Source organism: Pipistrellus hanaki (assembly GCF_964339955.1).
Source record: "Pipistrellus hanaki genome assembly, chromosome: 12".
NCBI classification, from domain to species: Eukaryota; Metazoa; Chordata; class Mammalia; order Chiroptera; family Vespertilionidae; genus Pipistrellus; species Pipistrellus hanaki.
In genome coordinates this window covers 56,335,463-56,356,319 of record NC_140514.1, presented here as the reverse complement: position 1 = coordinate 56,356,319, position 20,857 = coordinate 56,335,463, and the positions used below count along the sequence as shown (strand labels likewise).

The 20,857-nt window shown below is 39.7% G+C and overlaps 1 protein-coding gene across 2 annotated transcripts in view; it reads left to right on the top strand.

Moving 5' to 3' along the window:
- Window positions 1–20,857, top strand: part of MRPS9 (mitochondrial ribosomal protein S9) — a 57,611-nt gene that overhangs the window by 12,680 nt on the left and 24,074 nt on the right. For both annotated transcript variants that reach the window (XM_084900911.1, XM_084900910.1), the window contains 2 exons: window positions 15,209–15,271; window positions 15,361–15,391. In XM_084900911.1, the coding sequence (XP_084757037.1) occupies window positions 15,209–15,271; window positions 15,361–15,391 (94 nt within the window). The remainder of the gene's footprint in view (window positions 1–15,208; window positions 15,272–15,360; window positions 15,392–20,857) is intronic.

Sequence of the window (20,857 nt, the reverse complement as noted above, 5' to 3'; positions counted from 1 at the left end):
AAGTCTCACGTATTATATCAATTAACTCTTGGCATTTTATTAAAGTTAGTGGGCCCTCATTGGCATCTGAGTAGATATGAAAGCAAAGAGGATAGTGACAACCAACTGTTACCATGGCATTAAAATTATACACCTATTATGGTTCCTATTTTCAAAACTATTTTTGTAAGATGTTTTGACTGTGTGTATAACTTGAAAGACATTATACTGATGGGTCTTATTTAATTTCCATACTGACATAATGTTTAATTATTTCTAAACACAAAAATAAATGGTTTGATATCCAAAATCAGGAAAATACTTTAAGCCTCCAGGAGTCTTTGGAAGAGCATTGCAATTACTGTTATATAGAATTTATATAGAATTTATAATTGCTGTTATATAGAATTTATAATGCTTTGTATAATGTGTTTGGCTTTTAACATATAAATTAAAATTAGGTTCAATAACTTTTCTTTTATTTAATCTGATCATGGAATTAGATACTCCACAGAATGAAATTTTTCCAAAAAGGGAAACCTAGTTTTAATGATTTGTAATGAAAAAATGCCACCACTTACTAAATATCGCTTATACATGTGCAGGTTGCTGTCTGGGAGCCTGATACACTTTATCACATTTAATGTTTATAAAATCCGTAAGAGGTAGTAAGTATTCATTGTTGAAGAAACCAAGGCTATATACAAGGTCTTTCTGAACCCAAAAGCTATTTTTCTATACTTTCAAAGATTATTGTTTTGGGTAACATTTTCTAAGATAAGTTTCAGTTTCCCCAGCCTTATTTGTAGAGTTTAGTGAGTATAACTTTATCTTACAGTGCCTCAGGATTTTTCTTTATAGTACGGTTGTTAAGCTGTGATACCCGACTGTGGCTCATAGTGAATGTTTGTTCCTGTGCTGAATGGCCTGGCTATGCTTTATTCTGGATCCTGACATCTCCTTTCCTGTCAAAATGTCCATGTATATGTGTCTGCCATCTGCCTCTAGCCTCTCTCATGACTTCCAACCTTCTGGCATAACTAAACTTGTTAGGTAGGTGATTAAAACTAAGGGCTATTGGCCTCAGCATGAGGACCTATATGACCTTCCTGCTAAGTAAAATCGTGAATTTATGTCAGCTATTTCTGCTCTTCATGGGCTTTTTTGTTGTTGATTTCTAAGCTTACAACTTTGTTCCAGAAGATTGAACTTGGGTAGAATTCTGGCCTCTGGCCTCACTGAGTGTAGCGTATATAACTTACGTCTGAAAAATTGTATTTAGCTAATCTTACATGCTAGTGTATCCTTAACTTAATAAAGCTTTAAAAAGAGTTCAGACATGGGTTCTTAAAATAAAAAAAATCAGATACAATTTTATGACTAAAAATAATTCTGCTTGTCACTGTTGCTATTTACTTTAAAGTTACATTATTTATAAGATTTTAAATTATTAAACCTACAGCTTGTGTATCTGCTACAGTTTTGTTTGTTTTTTTCTGTTTGTTTGGTTTTTGTTTTGTTTTTTTGCAGAATTTGCTATATTTAATGCTCAATCTTGGTATTAAGTTTATATAAAAATATTTTCAGTTGGCAAAATAACAAATTAGCTAAAAAGAAATTGGTCATGAACAGGTATAGATTTTGTCCATTTCAAAAAGCTTAATTTTTGCCTGATTTTTTAAAGTGTATTGTAAAAAAAGAAATCCCTTATTGCTCTTTCACAGTAAACCACTATGGTGTTACTGATAACCTTCAGAAAACCTAATAAGAGAAAACACAGGTCCCTCTAACAATGAGTAGTGTATATGGTGTCTTGCTGAAAGTGCTTAAAATACAAGCCAAATATTTTGAAATAGATCTTAATACAGTAGTTCTCAACTCCTGTTCTGTTAACCTTTCACTGGTAACTGCCAAATGCTGATCAGTCTATATATAAATATTTTTTGGCTGTAACAGTATATATTACTATGAGAGGGAACCTGTCAACTGAGCATTGAGCTGAGTGGGTTTTGTTATAGCCTGCTGTGTTTGGTTAAACATTTAATTAACTCATCCCTAATACCTTGGTAGGGTCAGACCAAATGACTTTGCAGGCCTTATATGGTCCACAGGATGGACGTTCCTCACCCCTGGTCTAGATAATGTGCAGATATGGCAGAAGATCCGGAATGTGATTCCATGTAAATTCAGTGTAAAGCCTTTACACTTTGGTCAAAACAAGATCTTATGTTTGGAAACCATCCTATATAATAAAGAGCTAATATGCTAATTAGACTGAATAGCAGAATGACCTTTTGGATTAAGCTGGGGGTGCGAGGGCCAAGCCCCTTGCATAAAATTTTGTGCATCAGGCCTCTAGCAAAGCAATAAACCTCATAGTCTGTAACAGAGGCAGGGCAGAAAACATTTGTCCTTAAATAGTGACTGAGGCTAAAGGCTGGCCAGTGAATAGTGTAGTCAGTGCCCATAGAATTTTATAGACATTACTAGAGGCCCGGTGCACGAAATTTGTGCATGGAGGGGGGGGATGTCCCTCAGTCCAGTCTGCACCCTCTTTATCTGGGACCCCTCGAGGGATGTCCGACTGCCTATTTAGGCCCAATCCCACCGGACAGTGAGACATCCCTCTCTCAATCCAGGACTGCTGGCTCCCAATTGCTCACCTGCCTGCCTTCCTGATTGCCCCTAACCACTTCTGCCTGCCAGCTTGATCACCCCTAACCGCTCCCCTGCCAGCCTGTTTGCCCCTAACTAACCTCCCCACAACTGCCCTCCCTTGCAGGCCTGATGCTTTCCAACTACCCTCCCCTGTTGACCATCTTGTGGTAGCCATCTTGTGTCCACATAGGGGCAGGATCTTTGACCACATGGAGGCAGCTATCTTGTGTGTTGGAGTGATGGTCAATCTGTGTATTTCTCTTTTATTAGATAGGATAGAGGCCTGGTGCATGGGTGGGGCCAGGTGGTTTGCCCTGAAGGGTGTCCCCGATCAGGGTGGGAGTTCCCTTGGGGTGTGGAATGACCTGAGCTAGGGGCCTGTGGTGGTTTGCAGGCTGGCCATGCCCCCTGGCAACCCAAGCAGAGACCCTGGTATCTGGAGTTTATTTACCTTCTACAATTGAAACTTTGTAGCCTGGAGCGGAGCCAAGCCCCCTTGCTTGCTTTGTGGCTGCCACCATTTCTGTTTGGGTTTGTTTACCTTCTATCATTGAAACTTTGAAGTCTTGAGTGGAGGCTTAGGACAGCAAGGGCAGGCAGAAAGCTTGGCTTCTTCTGTTGCCTGGGAAACCCAAGCCTCCTTCCTGCTCTCTCTGACCACAGCCATCTTGGTTGTGGTTAATTTGCATAATCTCTCTGATTGGCTGGTGGGCGTGGCTTGTGGGTGTAGAGGCGTGATGGTTAATTTCATATTGCTCTTTTATTAGGTAGGATAACTCATTGTTATGCTAGATTCCAGGTTACAGTGATTGCTAATTGCTTAGTATTGTTTAGTCTTTTAATCCTTTCACATGTACCATCAAAAATCATTTTTCTCAAAATCATGCTGTAAACACATAGAAGTTGAGGGCCACTGATATTTGCATTTGCTTTTTTTGAGTTAGGCTGTATCAGTTATAAATATTTTGGAGACATTTCAGTTAAATAATATGAATGCAGAGTTGCATTTACATATACTAATGTTTTTATCTGGGAATTAAAAGTTAACTTCTACATTACCATAGAGTTTCAGGAAAAAAGCCAGCAAATTGATATATAACACTGTTGAAGTCTACCAATTACTTTTTAATTGGTACTATAGACCTCATTCTGAAACCAGAATGTTTTATTCTCCTAAGTGTGAATATGCTGTATGAAGTTTCCCTAATTGATTTGCTGTGCCCATTCCATTTGATGTATCATTTTTCACAATATTTCATAATTTGTGCTCACTTCTAATGAACAGAGTCGTTAGGACAGGCATGTCTAAGTACAACTGACAGCTAACATTAGGTGCCAGATGCAGTTTATAAAGTAATGTAGAAGTGTAGAGAACAGTTTAAATAAATTAGCACCTGTACATTAGTCTCACTTGTTGGTAATTTATAAGCGCATCAGTAGAGATGACATTTAGGTAAGTCATTGATCAAGTTAACAGCTGCAAACCCACTGCCCAGCTGGGATACCTAATTAATTGAGATTGCATTCCTGACCCAGAGCTGCTTCTGGGTTCAGCCTGCAGTCCTTTTATACTTTGACATAAACCTAAGAATATAATCACGAGCCAAAGCCATATATGTAACAATTTTTTCAAGTGTGAGAAAAGTTTAAAAGAACTTTAAGTTGAATTCCATACAAATTGAAGTTCTTAATATAAGAACTATTAAGGTTGAGCTTATTATAGGAAAACATCCTTTGTTTTCTATTTCTGTGGCTCAGATTTTTTTTCTCTGAATTTAAAACTGTAAGATTAAGTCAACAACAACCTTAAACCAGAGTAAAACAATAATTTTGTATGTATTTCTACCTATTTATGGATGTTATATTTGTCTACCAGGGTGTTAACTACAGGCCAGATCTAAAGTCTGGTTCCTAGGCTGAGAAAAGGTCTCTTGACACACAAATGATAACCCTAAAACAAAGGAATTAGGCTAGTAATACTGTGTTCAAGCTGCTTGAAACAATCATCGTGTTCCAAAATAGGCATATTTTTTTATTTTTGTGGAACGATTAGGTTTCCTAGTCTAAAGAATAGATTGGTTAGTTTGTTCCAAAGTGAAAACATTTATTTCAGATAATTATGAAATTTCTGTTAGTACTTCTGTCATAGTTGATAAGCTTGGTCCAAGTAGGCCAAACCCCAGTTCGGATATGGAATGCCAGTTTTCCTGTAATATTAAGGCACCTGAAGGCCTGTGCTCGTTCCTGCTGATTCTTTTTCTCTTGTGCCTGGGAGGTGCCACATATGAACGAGGGCATGATAGCACAGAGCAGTGACAGTTAGGTGAGCATAGCAAAGAGTCAAGTATTTCTGGTTGACTTAATTTCACTTATCATAATATTTCAATTCTGCATTTTTATTGTGCTGATATAGATCTTTTTGAATAACATGCCAGAAAACTGCTAAGAAAACAAACATTTTAACACTTACTTTACCTTTGTTTCTTATTTTCTTTTCCAGCTATACTCCTGAATATTTCCTAACCAAATCTTTACCTTAATTTAAAATTATATGTGAAATAGTTCATTTATTCCCAACCATATTACTTACTCGTTATTATTATTCTTATCTGAAATACTCTTTTTTAACTTTATGTTGAATTGGAAAATTGTAATTTTGAGACGCCCCAAGGACTCAAGAAATCAGCCTGTGGAAAACTTTATCTTCCATGAAATGTTTCCCAGTGTGGGTCAGGCTATCCGGTGTAAGGAGTGAGGGCAAAGTTGTCTACCATCTGCAAGCAGAGCTTGGGAAGTCTCTTGAGCTTTTTGAGGAAGCCAAAGGGTCAAACTACTAGGGGTAAGGGTAGAGGTAGAGAGTTAAAATTATATTTGGAAGGGCTTAAACAAATCCCTTTTTACTAAAATAAATGTCAAGTCACAATGTCCTAATAAACCAGCTTAGGGCCATAGAGATATTTGCCGCTGACATAAATTCTCCTAGTCTGGCCTTGAATTAGGGCCCAGTGATCCTGGTCAAGTAAGATGAAATCTTGACCTTGGGACTTGTGGGGTGGGAAAGGAGGAAAGCTGTTGTATCCTTTTAGTGTGACTTCTTCCCCTTACAAGGCAAATTGGTATCAGTGCCCTTGTAGCTCATACAGATCTTCTGGTAACAAGAGATTGCAGTAACCCCAGCAAGATTGTGCTGGTGACATTGGTGCTGAAACAGCTGACTGCAGTACACGTATTTCCATGCAGTGTGGGACATGTAGACTTTCCAGGACCTGCATCACTACCAGCAGCAGGCTTTGAAAAGAAAGGTGATATGCCCCTTCCTCCCCGCACTATCCCCATCCCTACTTTGAAGATGTGGTGGAAAAGAGTTACTCTGGCCTAGACTGAAAGTCGCAGTGGAGAGCGAGGAGGGCACAACCTGGAAGGCACATGGCAAACAAAGCCCTGTCCTTACAGAATCATGCTGTGCCTTCAGGTGAGCCTTCCTGCGAAAGGAGGAGGTGGACGTTTGTCATTTTTGTCATTGTTATGTTTGGTTGGTTTTTCCCCAGTGCTTTGTTTTTCTCGGAGGAAGGAGTTACAAAAACATGCAAAAGGAATTTTCAGTATTTGTCACACATACAAAAAAAGCAACACAGCCTTTTCTTTCCAATAGCAGGTTAAGATTAACTACAGAAAAGAACAGAATGTTGGGGGGACAACTGGAGCTGTGCCAGTAAAGACCCCTGAATTATTAAAACTATAATAAAGCCCACTGGGGACCTGGAGACTTTGGTGATGTTGCTCTCGTTTTCAGCCAGATGCATGTTTGTGGGCATGCCCATATTTTAGCGCTCTCAGTATATAAATGTTTCCCATTCCTGTCCCAGCTTTGAAACTCAGGTTGAAATGGGGAAGTTAATCCAAGCTGTCTGGCCTTAGACATGGTAAATTCAGGCTGTCTGGTCAGTAGCATGGCCTCAATAGTGCCAAGAGAGTTGTCAAGAAAGTTAGCATTCCCGATGGTTCCTATGATAGCATTACCCATGCAAGCCCCAAGGAACCAAGTCAGAGATCAGAAGTATCAAATGCCACTGTCCAACCAGCTGTCTTACCTCACACACAGACAAAATTAGGAATGCTCAAGTCCAACTACACTGAAGAAATCTTTTATTCCAAGACTCCCATGAGGAGCAAGCGTTTCCTAGCCCCACGTCAGACCCCCAGCCCAGGATTCCAGAGCCAGGAAGAGAAGTCCTATAACTTCGGGCCATAAAAACCAGCAGAGATTGTGACTGAGTGACACAGAGGCTGCTGGAGACTCATGCAGTACCTAGTTCATGAACTTACATGGTCCCCCTCACTCCCTCTGACCTCCACAGCCCACACAGGGGTGCACCTAGTGTGTCTAGCTCAGGTGATGGGAAACTGAGTCACTCGGCCCTTAAGGACACCTAATGCACTAGGCCGTTCTACCAATTCCAGGAGATACAGCAGCTCTACCTAATACGTAGAAACAAACACACGGAAGCAGCCAAAATGCAGAGATAAAGAAACATGTCACAAATAAAAGACAGAAGAAATCTACAGAAAAAGAACTAAATGAAATTGAAGCAAGTACACTACTAGATACAGAGTTCAAAACAATAGTTATAAGATTGCTCGAGGATCTTAATGAGAGCTTCAAGGAACAAAGTGAGACTTTTGAGGATCTCAGAATTTCAAAGACATGAAAAAGGATCTGTCAGAAATTAAGCATATACTAACTGAAATAATGAATAAATTACAGGGATTCAACAGTTGAGTAGACTTAGAAGTGTTTCCCAAACTTTTGACATATGTGTACCCCTTCTATAATTTTCGTAACGCTGAGTACCCCTCGTACTCATGAGAACGTAGAATTAGGCGCAGCTAAGCACCGTGCAGTGCATATCCCTATCAAACTCCGGTGCAACACGTACCCCCACTAAACTCTTCCCGTACCCTTGCAGGTACACATACCACACTTTGGGAAACACTGGAGTAAAGGATTCTGAGAATTGATGATTTGGAATATGAGGAAGCAAAAACCACCCAGTCAAAAGAGCAAAGAGAAAAAAGGAGTCCAAAAATATGAAGATAGTGTAAGGAGCCTTTGGGACAACTTTCAAGCATACCAACATTCTCATTATAGGGTTGACAGAAGGAGAAGAGAGCAAGCAAGTTATTGAAAACCTATTTGAAGAAATGACAGAAAATTTCCCCTACCTGATGAAAGAAATAGCCTTACAAGTCCAGGAAGCATCGAGAATCCCCAATAAAAGGAATCAAAGAGGCCCACAACAAGGTACATCATAATTAAAATGCCAAATGTTAAAAAGAATTTTAAAAACAGCAAGAGAAAAACAGAAGAAGAAGGAAAAAAATAAAGGTTTAAAATATGAACAAGAGGGGCCGAAACCGGTTTGGCTCAGTGGTAGAGCGTCGGTCTGCGGACTGAAAGGTCCCAGGTTCGATTCCGGTCTGGGGCATGTACGTTGGTTGCGGGCACATCCCCAGTAGGGGGTGTGCAAGAGGCAGCTGGTCGATGTTTCTCTCTCATTGACGTTTCTAGCTCTCTATCTCTCTCCCTTCCTCTCTGTAAAAAATCAATAAAATATATTTAAAATAAATAAATAAATAAATAAAATATGAACAAGAAAATGGCAATAAATACATGTTGATCAATAATTGAACCTAAAAATCAAAATAAATGAACAAGGAATCTAATGAACCAAAATAAACTGACGAATAAAATAGAACCAGAGGCATAGGAACATGACGAATTTCAGAGGGACGAGATTAACCAAAGAATTTATTTGCATATATGCATTACCTATGGACACAGTCTGGTGGTAATGGCTTGGGTCAGGGTAGGAACCAGGTGGAGGGGGGCAAAAAAGCAGAAAGGGGAACATCTGTAATACTCTCAACAATAAAGGTTTGTTTGTTTGTTTGTTTTTAAATAAATGAATAAATAAAAGAAATACCTGCCTTCAATGAAACACCAGACCAAATGGACATAATTGACAATTATAGAACCTTTCATCTGGAACACCAGATTATATATTCTTCTCCAGTGCACATGGAACATTCTCAAGGATGGACCATATGTTGGGTCACAGAACAAGCCTCAACAAATCCAGAAGACTGAAATTATACCAAGTATATTCCCCAACCATGGTGCCTTATATATTAGAAATCAACTGCAAAAAGGAAGTAAAGAAACGCACAAGTGTGTAGAGATTAAAAAACATATTACTAAAAAATGACTAGGTCAAAGAAGAAATAAAAGATGAGATCAAAAGACATACAGAGACAAATGAGAATGATAATACAACATATGAAAACCTTTGGGATGCAGCAAAAGCAGTAATGAGAGGGAAGTTTATATCATTACAGGCCTATCTCAAGAAACAAGAGATGTCCCAAGTAAACAACCTAACATCAAATCTTAAAGAACCAGAAAAAGAAAGAAAAAAGCAACCTAACATGAACAGAAGAAAGGAAATAATAAAAATTAGAGCAGAATTGAATGAAAAAGAGAACAAAAGGACTACAAAAATTTAAAACAAAAGAGCTGGTTCTTTGAAAAGATTAATAAAATTGACAAACCCCCTGGCTACACTCACTAAGGAAAAAATGGGAAAAGACCCATATAAACAAAATCAGAAATGAGAGAGAGAAGTCACCATAGACATCACAGATATACAAAGGGTCAAACTAGAATATTATATAAAAAATTACCACTAAATTTAATACCTAGAAGAAATGGATAAGTTCCTAGAAATAAAATAACCTTCTTAGACTAGGTCATGAAGAATTGGAATATCTAAATGATCAATCAGCAGTGAGGAAATTGAAACAACCATCAAAAACCTCCCAAAAAAGTAAAAGTCCAGGACCAGATTGCTTCACCAGTGAATTCTACCATGTGTTCAAAGATTTAAAACTCATTTCTCAAATTCTTCAAAAAAATTGAAGAAAATACTATACTTCCTAACATTCTATGAGGCCAATAGAGCCCTGATACCATAATCTGGCAATAATAACACAAAAAAGAAAACTACAGAGTAATATATCTGATTAACACACATGCAAAAATTCTAAACAAAATGCTTGCAAATCGAATACCACAGTACATTTAAAAGTAATAATAATTCATCGTGATTAAGTGGCATTTTTTCCAGGGGCACAAGGATGGTTCAATGCACACAAATTGATCCATGAATGCACCACATTAACAAAAGAAGGCATAGAAATCATATGATCTTACCAGTGGATGTAGAAAAAGCATTTGATAAGATACAATAACCATTTGCGATTAAAACATTCAATTCAATAGGAATAGAAGGAAGATACCTCAACATAATAAAGGCCATGTATGGTGAACCCTCAGGTGATGCCATACTGAATGGTGAAAAACTGAAAGCTTTTCCTCTAAGGATGTCCACTCTCACCAATCTTATTCCACACTAGTGACCCAGTGCATGAATTTGTACACATTGAAAGGAAATTAATTAGAAGTTGGCCAGTGAGGTGGGACTGGGCAAGACGGACCAGACATGCCCTGGAGCCATCCTCTGGTCCCTCCATGGCCAGCCACACCTGGGTTGGCACTGTGGCTCGAAGAGCATTTGCAGAGTCAGTGGGATCCCTCTGACAAGTGGGGTTCCTCAGCCTGGCCTGCAGGGATTGGGCTAAAACCAGCTCTCTGACATCCCCCAAGGGGTCCTGGAGTGCGAAAGGGCACTCTGCAAAATTGCTGTTGTACAGGGTGTGGAACGTAAACTCACGTGTGCAGTAAGCCAGATTCAGGGCAACAACGTAACCCATAGGCAAAAATGGAATAGCACAGCCCCACAAGGAATCAGGCTCCCTCCTCTCTGGTTTCAAGGTGCATCACCCGAGAACCACCCTTGCCAAGTCTCGGCAGCTCCTGCGTTGAGCATCTTTCCCCTGCTGATCAGTGTGCATCATAGTTACCATTCGGATGGGCACTTAGTTTACTAGCCTTTTATATGTATAGACTAGTGACCCAGTACACAAAATTCGTGCATGGGAGGGGTTGTCCCTCAGCCCGGCCTGCACCCTCTCCAATCTGGGACCCTTCAGACATCTAGGCCCTATCCAGGGATCGAGACTAAACTGGCAGTTGGACATCCCTCTCGCAATCTGGAACTGCTGGCTCCTAACCGCTCACCTGCCTGCCTGCCTGATCATCCCTAACCATTCTGCCTGCTGGCCTGGTCACCCTCAACTGTCACTTCCACTGGCCTTCGTGCCCCCAACTGGCCTCCTTGCCAGCCTGATCATCCCTAACTCCAACCCACCCCCGGCAGCCTAATCGCCCCCAAATGGCCTCCCCTCCTGGCCTGATCACCCCTAACTGCCACTGCCTTGGCCCCACCACCAAGGCCTTGTCCAGAAAGTCTCCCTGTCTGATTAGCGTATTACCCTTTTATTAGTATAGGTGGTACTGGAAGTCCTAGCTCCTTGGTTGGCAAACTGCAGCTCACAAGCCACATGCGGATCTTTGGCCCCTTGAATGTGGCTCTTCCACAAAATATCACGGCCTGGGCAAGTCTATTTTGAAGAAGTGGCATTAGAAGTTTAAGTTTTAAAAATTTGGCTCTCAAAAGAAATTTCAATCCTTGTACTGTTGATATTTGGCTCTGTTGACTAATGAATTTGGTGATCACTGTCCTAGCCAGAGCAATAAGACAAGAGAAAGAAATAGAAGGCATCCAAATAGGGAAGAAAGAAGTCAAACTGTCACTTTTTGTGGATGACATATATATCATCTGTATATAGAAAACCCTAAAGACTCTATCAAAAAACTATTAGGAACAAGAAACAAATATACCAGTAGTCAAGTTGCAGGGTAGAAAATTAGTTTGCAAAAATACATTGCCTTCCTGTATACTAAGCATAAAACTTCAGGAAAAGAAATGGGGGGGGGGGGGGGGGGGGAGGGGGAGGAAACAGTTCCTTTTGCAATTGGAATCAAAAGAATAGAATACTTCGGAATAAACTTAACAAAGAATGGGAAAGACCTATATACTGAATATTACAAAGCATTTTTAAAAGAGACAATACAATAGAAAAAAATCCTGTGTTCATGGATTGGAAGAATCAATAATAGTTAAAATGGCCATATTGCCCAAAGCAATATACAGATTTAATGCAATCCCATCAAAATCTCAAGGTCATTTTTTAAAGAATGGAACAAGAAATCATCAGATTTGTATGGAACCACAGAAGACCCTGAATAGCCAAAGAAAGAAGAACGAACCTGGAGGTATCACACTGCTTGGCTTCAAATTATGCTACAGAGCTACGATAATTCCTCATGGTATTGGCCGAGAAACAGACACATAGATCAATAGAACAGAATAGAGAGCCAAGTTATAAAACCACATGCATATTGTCTCCCACAATACTACTGTTATAACTGTATAATTATAATTCTGTAATATATATAGTCTCAGAAAACTTTCCCAGTTTTCTGCAAAATGCCTTTATAGCTAGCTATAGGTTTTGTACATTTGTCCCACATTCTGGCCTTTTAATTGCTTTCTCACGATCAGACTTAGGATGTAGAAGAGCTGTTAGGGGGATCAGGCCAGCAGGGGAGAGCAGTTAGGGGTATCAACTGGCAGGGGAGACAGTTAGGGCGATCAAGCCTGCAGGCAGGTGAACGGTTAGGAGCCAGCAGTTCCTTATTGCTAGAGGGATGTCCAACTGCCAACAGGGTTCATGCCTAAACTTCCAGTCGGACATCCCCCAAGTGGTCCCAGATTGGAGAGGGCTAAGAGAAACCCCCCCACCTTACCCCACCCCCGTCCCGTGCACAAATTTCATGCACTGGGCCTCTAGTCGTATATAATAAAATCCTAATAAACTAAGTGTCTGATTGTTCTGTCAACTGTTCAACCAATCAAAGCATAATATGCTAATGATATGCTAAGGTTGCTCAACCAATTTGTTATGATGTGCGCTGACCAGAAGGTTAGCTTGCTGCTGGGGTCTGTCCGATCAGGACTTTGCAAGACAGGCTGGACATACCTTGGATCCCTCCTGTGTACCTCCCTGGCCCTTATCATGCACCAGTGGGGTCCCTCGGCCTGGCCTGCGCCCCCTCAAAATCCAGGCTTAGGGACCTTTTCCCTGAGTGCACGAATTTCATGCACCAGGCCTCTAGTCCTTTAATTGGTAATGATTTTTATCATTTTCCACCTAATTCTTTCTGTGTTTATGTTTGCATAAAAGGAACGTGTATGTTATTCTCCTGTTCCAATATGTATTTTCTTATTTCTGTTTCTCTTTCTCACACTAGTGGTCTTATTCTAAATACATTTCTTTTGCATCTTGTTTTTTTCAATCTTTTATCTTTTATAGCTCTAAAGTACTTGGTCACATAGATGTACCATCATTTATTCAATCAAATTCATGTCTGGGGATTTGGTTGTTTCTAATATTTTGCTCTTATGAATCAATGAATAACCTGTGCTTATGTATTTGTGAGGGGGAGTATCTTTAAGAGCAATTTATAGAAACAGGGTTGCTGGGAGAAATATGTAGTTTTGTTAGATAGTGTCAAACTTTCCTTATTGGTGGCACCATTTAACACTCCAACAGCAAGGCACTGCAGAGCTCTCTAACCTTCAGCAGTGTGCTGTCAGGCTTTTGAATTTTTGCTAGTTCTGTTGGATGAAAAGCATTTACTCAGTGGTTTTAACTGTACTTCTCTTATTGTGAATACATTAGAGCCATATTTTTTCATTTTTTAATATAGCTTAATTTGGTCAGTCTTTTTTGCTTCTGAATTTTGAGTCATAGTTAAGGAAGATTTTGATATCTACATTATAAAGAATTCACTGATGTTGTTTAGTACTTGTTTTGTTGCCATTTTCTGTGTTTAGCTCTCTGACTCATGTAGAGTTCATTGTAATATGTGGTGTGAGGTTTGGATCTAGTTTATCTTTTGCCTATGGCAGTTACTTACATTGCTTATTAAAAATTCCATCTTTTCTCCATCAGAGAAGGAAAGGACTGGTGTTCCTGGTTTTAAAAAGAAAAAAGTCACAAAATTAACACTGATATTTCACATTTTTTAGTGTCAATTTCATTGGCAAAAGCTTGAATGAGAATAAGCTTGACTCAGAGACACAGCTGGGCTCCTACAGTAATTGAATTTGTACCCCCAAATTATAGCCTCTACTTGCAGGAGAGAACGGGGTCCAGCACGCTTTCCGGGTGATGGGGAGTGGCCGTCCTGAGAAAGGCTCTCCAGGCGAGTGGCACAGTGCTCACCGGCCGCCAGTCGTCAGAGTGCAGAGGGCACAAGACCTCGGGCCTCAGACTTCACCTGATATCGCTCAACAAAATGAGTGCTTTTTGTGGGCTTTTAAAAATTATTATTTTAGTTGTACAGGGCTATTGGAGAAGACACAAATGGCTAAAGCTGGTCTCAAGTTTCCGGCAGTGCTGCTCCTTCAGAGTAAAGGACATTGGAAATGTGTGTGCGTGAGATTTGTCACAGCACTGGGGATGTCATGGCCCAGATTTCTAATAAACCAGGGCTGTTAAGCGACCTGCAGTGTAGAGGAAAGTTGCCTACAATGGAGCTATCGCAATCAAAGTGCCAGTAGTATCCCCATGGAGAAACAGACATGTTCGAGAACTTGTTTGGGAATATGTAGTTTAAAATCACTTACAACTTCTAGGAATAGTTCAAAGAGCAGCCAGAAATCAGTGGGTATCACTGTGGATAAGACATCGATCCTGCTCTGACCAGTGTTCTGCCCGATATTTGTACTTCCAGCTGGGCGGTAGGGCACATTAGCTCAGCAGTGGTGTGGCTGTGGCAGCGGTCTAGGGTTCCTTTAAAAGGGAGAGATGATCCGTAGGCGTGCTATTACTTTCATGTTTGAGGACACATTTAAAAATTGTTCATAACTACTTTAATACGGTAATACCCCCTTATCCACAGTTGCGCTTTCCTCAGTTTCAGCTACCTGTGGACTTTCTCACTCTGAAAATACTAAATGGAAAACTCCAGAAATCGCTGTCCTGTTCTCTCTCACCCGGGATGTGAACCAGCCTTTGTCCTCTGTCTCCAAGCTGTATTCACTCCCTGCCCTTAATCACTTAGTATCAAGTTCACTTTGAGGTGTCACAGTGCTTATGTTCAAGTAACCCTTATTTTACTTAACAAGGGCCCAAATCCCAAGAGTGATAGTGCTGGCAATTCAGTTCTGCCAAAGAGAAGCTGTAAATGTCACCAGAGGCATGTATGTGTGTATAGGAAAAACCATGGCATACACGGAGATGGGGATTATCAGGAGTTTCAGGCATCTCCTGGGGGTTGTAGAACCAGGAGCTACTTTCCTTACAGTTTTCTTCTGGGGGATGTGTATGTGGTAACATCCTTTCATTTTGATTATGTTGAAATGAGATAATGCATATGAAACTGTTAATGTGATATCTGGCACATTTGCACTCAATAACTGTTAACCATAACATTAACTGGTTTCTATAACAGTTATTAACTAACCTTTATGTATATTTTCAGAGAGCTATTGCTTATCTTTTCCCCAGTGGTTTGTTTGAGAAGCGAGCCAGACCAATAATGAAGGTAATTATCTTAATTCATATTTTTAAAAATTTCACTTAGTTTTATATGTTGCAGTAATTATCTAATGCATTTTTAAATTTATTTTACAGCATCCTGAACAGATTTTTCCAAAACAGAAAGGTAAGTTTGCTTAAGAATGAAATAATCAGTTATTTTTGCTATATTGTTATATTACATGTCAGCAGTCATTTACATAGTATGGAAATGAACTCTTGTATATCATGGTGGTTGTGTGGTAGGTCAAAAATATTTATAATAAGCCGAGACCGGTTTGGCTCAATGGATAGAGCGTCGGCTTGGGGACTGAAGGGACCCGGGTTCGATTCCGGTCAAGGGCATGTACCTTGTTTGCGGGCACATTCCCAGTAGGGGGTGTGCAAGAGGCAGCTGATCGATGATTCTCTCTCATCGATATTTCTAGCTCTCTGTCCCTCTCTCTCCCTCTCTGTAAAAAATCAATTAAAAAAATATATTTTTTTAAAAATCCCCCACCTCCATTTTTTGGTCTTTCATTACTTTATTGATGTGATTCCTTCATCTCTTGTCATGTATTGTTTCTAATGAACATTTAACCATCATTTTTATCTGACCCACTGTTTTCTCTGGCTTCTTTATGATTTTACCTTTTAAATCCTTAAAATCTTAAAGAAAACACAGGCTTTAAGGTTGCCAGGAAGTAATACATTTACTATTTTTTCCTTTACATTTGAAACCTCTTATTCAGAGTGGACTGGAGGTAGTTTTCAGTTCATTTAAAAAGTATTATTAAAGCAAGAAATCATTTTTTTTAGCCTGGCCCATGAGGCTCAATGTTGAGCATCAGCCTATGAACTTCTGTTTGTCCCTGACACGTGCCCCTGTGTTATTTTAGAAATATGTCAGTGTTGGTAGGATTTTCTTACATAGGAATTAGAAAATCCTAGTTACAGAAAATTATAGTCACAGAAAACAGTGTGGTGATTACCAGAGGGGAAAGGGGGTGAGGGAAGATAACAGAGGGTAAAAGGGGTACCCAGCTGGTGGTGCTCAGTGGTTGAGTATCAACCCATGAACAGTTTGATTCCCAGTTAGGGAACATGCCTGGATTGCAGGCTCTATCCCCAGTAGGGGGTGTGCAAGAGGCAGCCAATCAGTTGAATCTCTCTCATCAGTGTTGTTTCTTTCTCTCCCTCTCCCTTCCTCTGAAATCAATTAAAAACATATATTAAAAAATAAAGAAGAAGAGGGGAAAGAGGACATAAACAGTGATGGAGACTTGGGGTGGTAAACGCACAGTCCAATACACAGATGATATATTATAGAATTGTACCCTGAAACCTATATAATTTTATTAACCAACTAGAGGCCTGGTGCATGGATTCATGCACTCGTGGGGTCCCTCGGCCTGTCCTGAAGGGATTGAGCCGAAACTGGCAGTCCAACATACCCTAAGGGGTCCCAGGTTGCGAAAGGGCACAGGCCAGGCCAAGAACCCCGACAGTGCACGAATCCATGCACCAGGCCACTAGTATACATATAAGATCTTTGGTTAATCTCTTACCCTCCTTTCTCCCCCGTTGCTCCTTCCCTCTGAGATTCATTAGTCTGTTCAATGTTTCCATGCCTGTGCATTGAGCATCTGCCCCCTGATGATCAGTTCATGTTATAACAAACTGGTGGACACTTAGCATATTAACCTTTTATATATTGTATATAGATGTCACCCCAATAAATTAAATAAAAAAGAAAAATAAATTAAAACAATAAACAGTACTCCCATAGAATCAGCAAAATATTTTTGCCACCTACCTACCCATTTTGCTTTATTTTTTGAATAATAGGACAAAATGATTTTTTCTGTTAAAAAGTCTGAATGAATTTGCAAACCATCATGTTGCAAATGGCAGGATTGGGTTCTCTTTTGTTGCTGAGTAATATTGCATTGTATATACAGTATGTGCCACTTCTTTATTTATTCATCTATCAATGGACGCCTATGTTGCTTGCATATCTTGGCTGTCTGGTTCAATAAAGAGGTAAAATTCAATTTTAGAGTTGAATAAATTATTACACTTGCAGTATATTATTGCTTTCCTGGTTAAAAGATGAAAGCTTCTAGATTGAGTTAACATAAAAATCCTGCTTTACTATTTAAAGCAAGTGATATAAATATTAGGATAAGCAAAGATATATACAGATTGATGACAGAAGCAAAGAGTGGTACCTAATACTAAACAAAATGGAATTCAGGGCGATTGGGGAATGGTTCAGTGAAACAAGAATATTAGTTTATGTTGATAAAACTAATATCTATTAAATGGATTTGACGACCATGAACCTTTTTGCACCAAGCATTTACCATTGAAATATTTAAAGCAAAAGCTGTTAACTAAATCTCTAAAGAATTTGAATAACACAGCATGATTTTATAGCTACAGATACAAGTGCAAAGAATACATTTGCTATGCAGATGCCAATGGAATATTAATAGAAATACCGTGTAACAGGTGATAGAGAAAACCTAACAAATTCCCAAAAGTAGGTGTTATAGATTAGATTTTTCCGACTTAAAACTTAACCATAAAACTATTATGTTAAAGAGGAAATCAAAATTCAGATTTCAGACTATTTAGAAATACAGAGGGGGCAAAAATAGATTTATACTGTTCATAATAATTAATAAACAAATAATACAAGAATAAGCACTGTTTTGCATACCCACAACTATATTGTTGATTATTCCAGTTCACTTTCTTCACCCATCCCTCCACCCTTCTCCCCTCTGACAACCATTAGTTTGTTCTTTGTTTCTGTGAGTCTGTTTTTGTTTTATTTGTTTGTTTTTTAATCCACATGTAAGTGAAATCATGTGGTATTTGTTTTTCTGTCTGACTTATTTCACCATGGTGTTGCAAATGACAGGTTTGGGTTCTTTTTTGTTGCTGAGTAATATTGCATTGTATATATAGAATGTGTCATTTCTTTATTTATTCATCTATGGAGGACACCTATGTTGCTTGCATATCTTGGCTATCTGGTATAATAAAGAGGTAATATGCAAATTAACCCTCACACCCTCACAAGATAGCTGTCTTTGACCAGGCCAACAGGGGAGTTAGTGAGGGGTGACCAAATGACTGAACAGCAGGCTGTGTGGAGTGACCAGGTTGGCAGGGGGTAGTGCATTGGGGGCAACCAGGCCGGCAGAGGGGGGCAGTTGGAGGTGACCAGGTCAGAGGGGGGCAGTTGGAGGCGACCAGGCCAGCAGGGGCGGACAGTTAGAGGCAACCAGACCAGTTGGGGGTGGGGGGCATTTAGGGGCGACCAGGCCGGCGGGGGGGTGCAGTTGGAGGAGACCAGGCCAGCAGATGGGGCAGTTGGGGACAATCAGACTGGCAGGGGGAACAGTGAGGGATGATTAGGCCAGTGGGAGGGGGAAGTTGGGGATGACCAGGCTGTGAGGGGGACAGTAAGGGATAACCAGGCCGGTGGTGGGGGGGGGGGGAGCGGGGAGGCAGTTAGGAGCGACCAGGCCGACAGGGAGGGGGCAGTTGAGGACGACCTGGCCAACAGTGGGGAGCAGTTAGGGGTAACCAGGCCCGCACGGGGAGTTGGGGAGGCAACTAGGGCCAATTAGACTGGCATACAGAGGCAGTGTGAGGCAATCAGGCCAGCAGCTGGAGGGTGAGCAATTAGGGGTGACCACGTAGGCAGGCAGGTGAGCGATTAGGAGCCAGCAGTCCAGGATTGTGAGAGGGATGTCCTGGATTGGAGAGGGTGCAGGCTGGGGACATCCTTCCCTCCCTCCCATGCACGAATTTCGTGCACCAGGCCTCTTGTAAATAATGCTGCAATGAACATAGGGGTGCATATGTCTTTTTGAATTAGTGGTTTCACTTTCATACCCAGAAGTATTGCTGAGTCTTATGGTAGATTTGAGTTTATTTTTGTATGTGGTATAAGATAATGGTTCAGTTTCATTTTTTTCTATAATACATGATCTGTTCAGTTTTCCCAACACCAGTTAAGAAAATATCATTTTTCCATTGCATAATCTTCCCTCCTTGTCTTAAATTAATTGGCCTTATAACAAGGGTTTATCTTAGGGCTGTGTCTGTCTTTGGCACTATGTTACTGTTATGATTATTATAGTTTTGTAGAATAGTTTGAAGCACGACATGTGATACTTTCAACCTTGTTCTTCCTTCTCAAGACTGCTTGGCTACTTGTGGTCCTTTGTGATTCCATATAAGTTTTAGAATTATTCTTGTTTTGAGAAGAATGCCATTGGTATTTTGCTGTAGATTGCATTGAATCTGTAGATTACTTTGTGTAGTATGATCACTGTAATGAAAATAATCCTTCCAATCTAAGAGCGTGGTATATCCTTCCATTTATTTTTGTCCTCTTCAGTTTCTTTCTTCAATGTCTTATAGTTTTCAAAATACAGGTCTTTCATCTCCTTGGTTAAATTTATTCCTTAAGGTATTTTATTTGTTTTTTATTATTTTATTATTTTGATGCATTAACATGGGGTTGTTTTCTTAATTTCTCTTATGATCATTCATTATTAGAGTATAGAAACATGACAGATTTCTATATATTTCAGCTTTATTGAGCTCATTTATTAGTTCTAATCACATTTTTGTGTGGAATGTTTAGGGTTCTCTCTATATAGTATCATGTCATCTGCAAATAGGATACTTTTACTTTTTTCTTTCCAATTTGGATGACTTCTGCTTCTTTTTCTGTCTGGTTGCTGTGGCTAGTACTTCCAGTACTATATTGAATAATAGTGGTGAGAATGGGCATCTTTGTCTTGTTCCTGATCTTAGAGGAAAAGCCTTAAGAATGATGTTAGCTGTGGGCTGGTCATAGATAGCCTTTATCATCATGAAGTAAGTTTCTTCTGTACACACTTTGTTGAGAGATTTTATCATAGATGAATATTGAATTTTGTCAAATTCTTTTCTGCATCTATTGAGATGATCATGGATTCTTATTGTTGGTTTTGTTAATGTTATGTGTCACAGTAATTGTTTTGTGGATATCAAACCATTCTTGTATCCATTATATAAATCCACCAGGATCATGGAGTATGATCTTTTTAATATTGTTGAATTTGGTTTACTAGTATTTTGTTGAGAATTTTTACATCTGTGTTTATCAGCGAAATTGGCCTGTAATTCTTTTTGTAGTGTCTTTGTCTGGTTTTGGTATCAGAGTAATGTTAGCCTCATAGAATGAGTGTGGAAAAGTTCCTTTCTCTTTAATTGTTTGGAACAGTTTGAGAAGGATAGGTATTTATTCTTTTTTAAATGGTAGAATTCACCTATGAAGGAGTTTGGTTCTGAACTTTTATTTGTTGGGATTTTTTTTTTAAATTGATTTCAGAGAAGAAGGGAGAGGGAGAGAGAAAGAGAGAAACATCAATGATAAGAGAGAATCATTGACTGGCTGCTTCCTGCATGCCCCCCATTGGGGATCGAGTCCAAACCTGGGTATGTGCCCTGACAGGGAATCGAACTGTGCCCTCCTGGTTCATAAGTCAACACAGTCAACCACTGAGCCACACCAGCCAGGCAGGAGTTTTATGTGTTTTTTTAA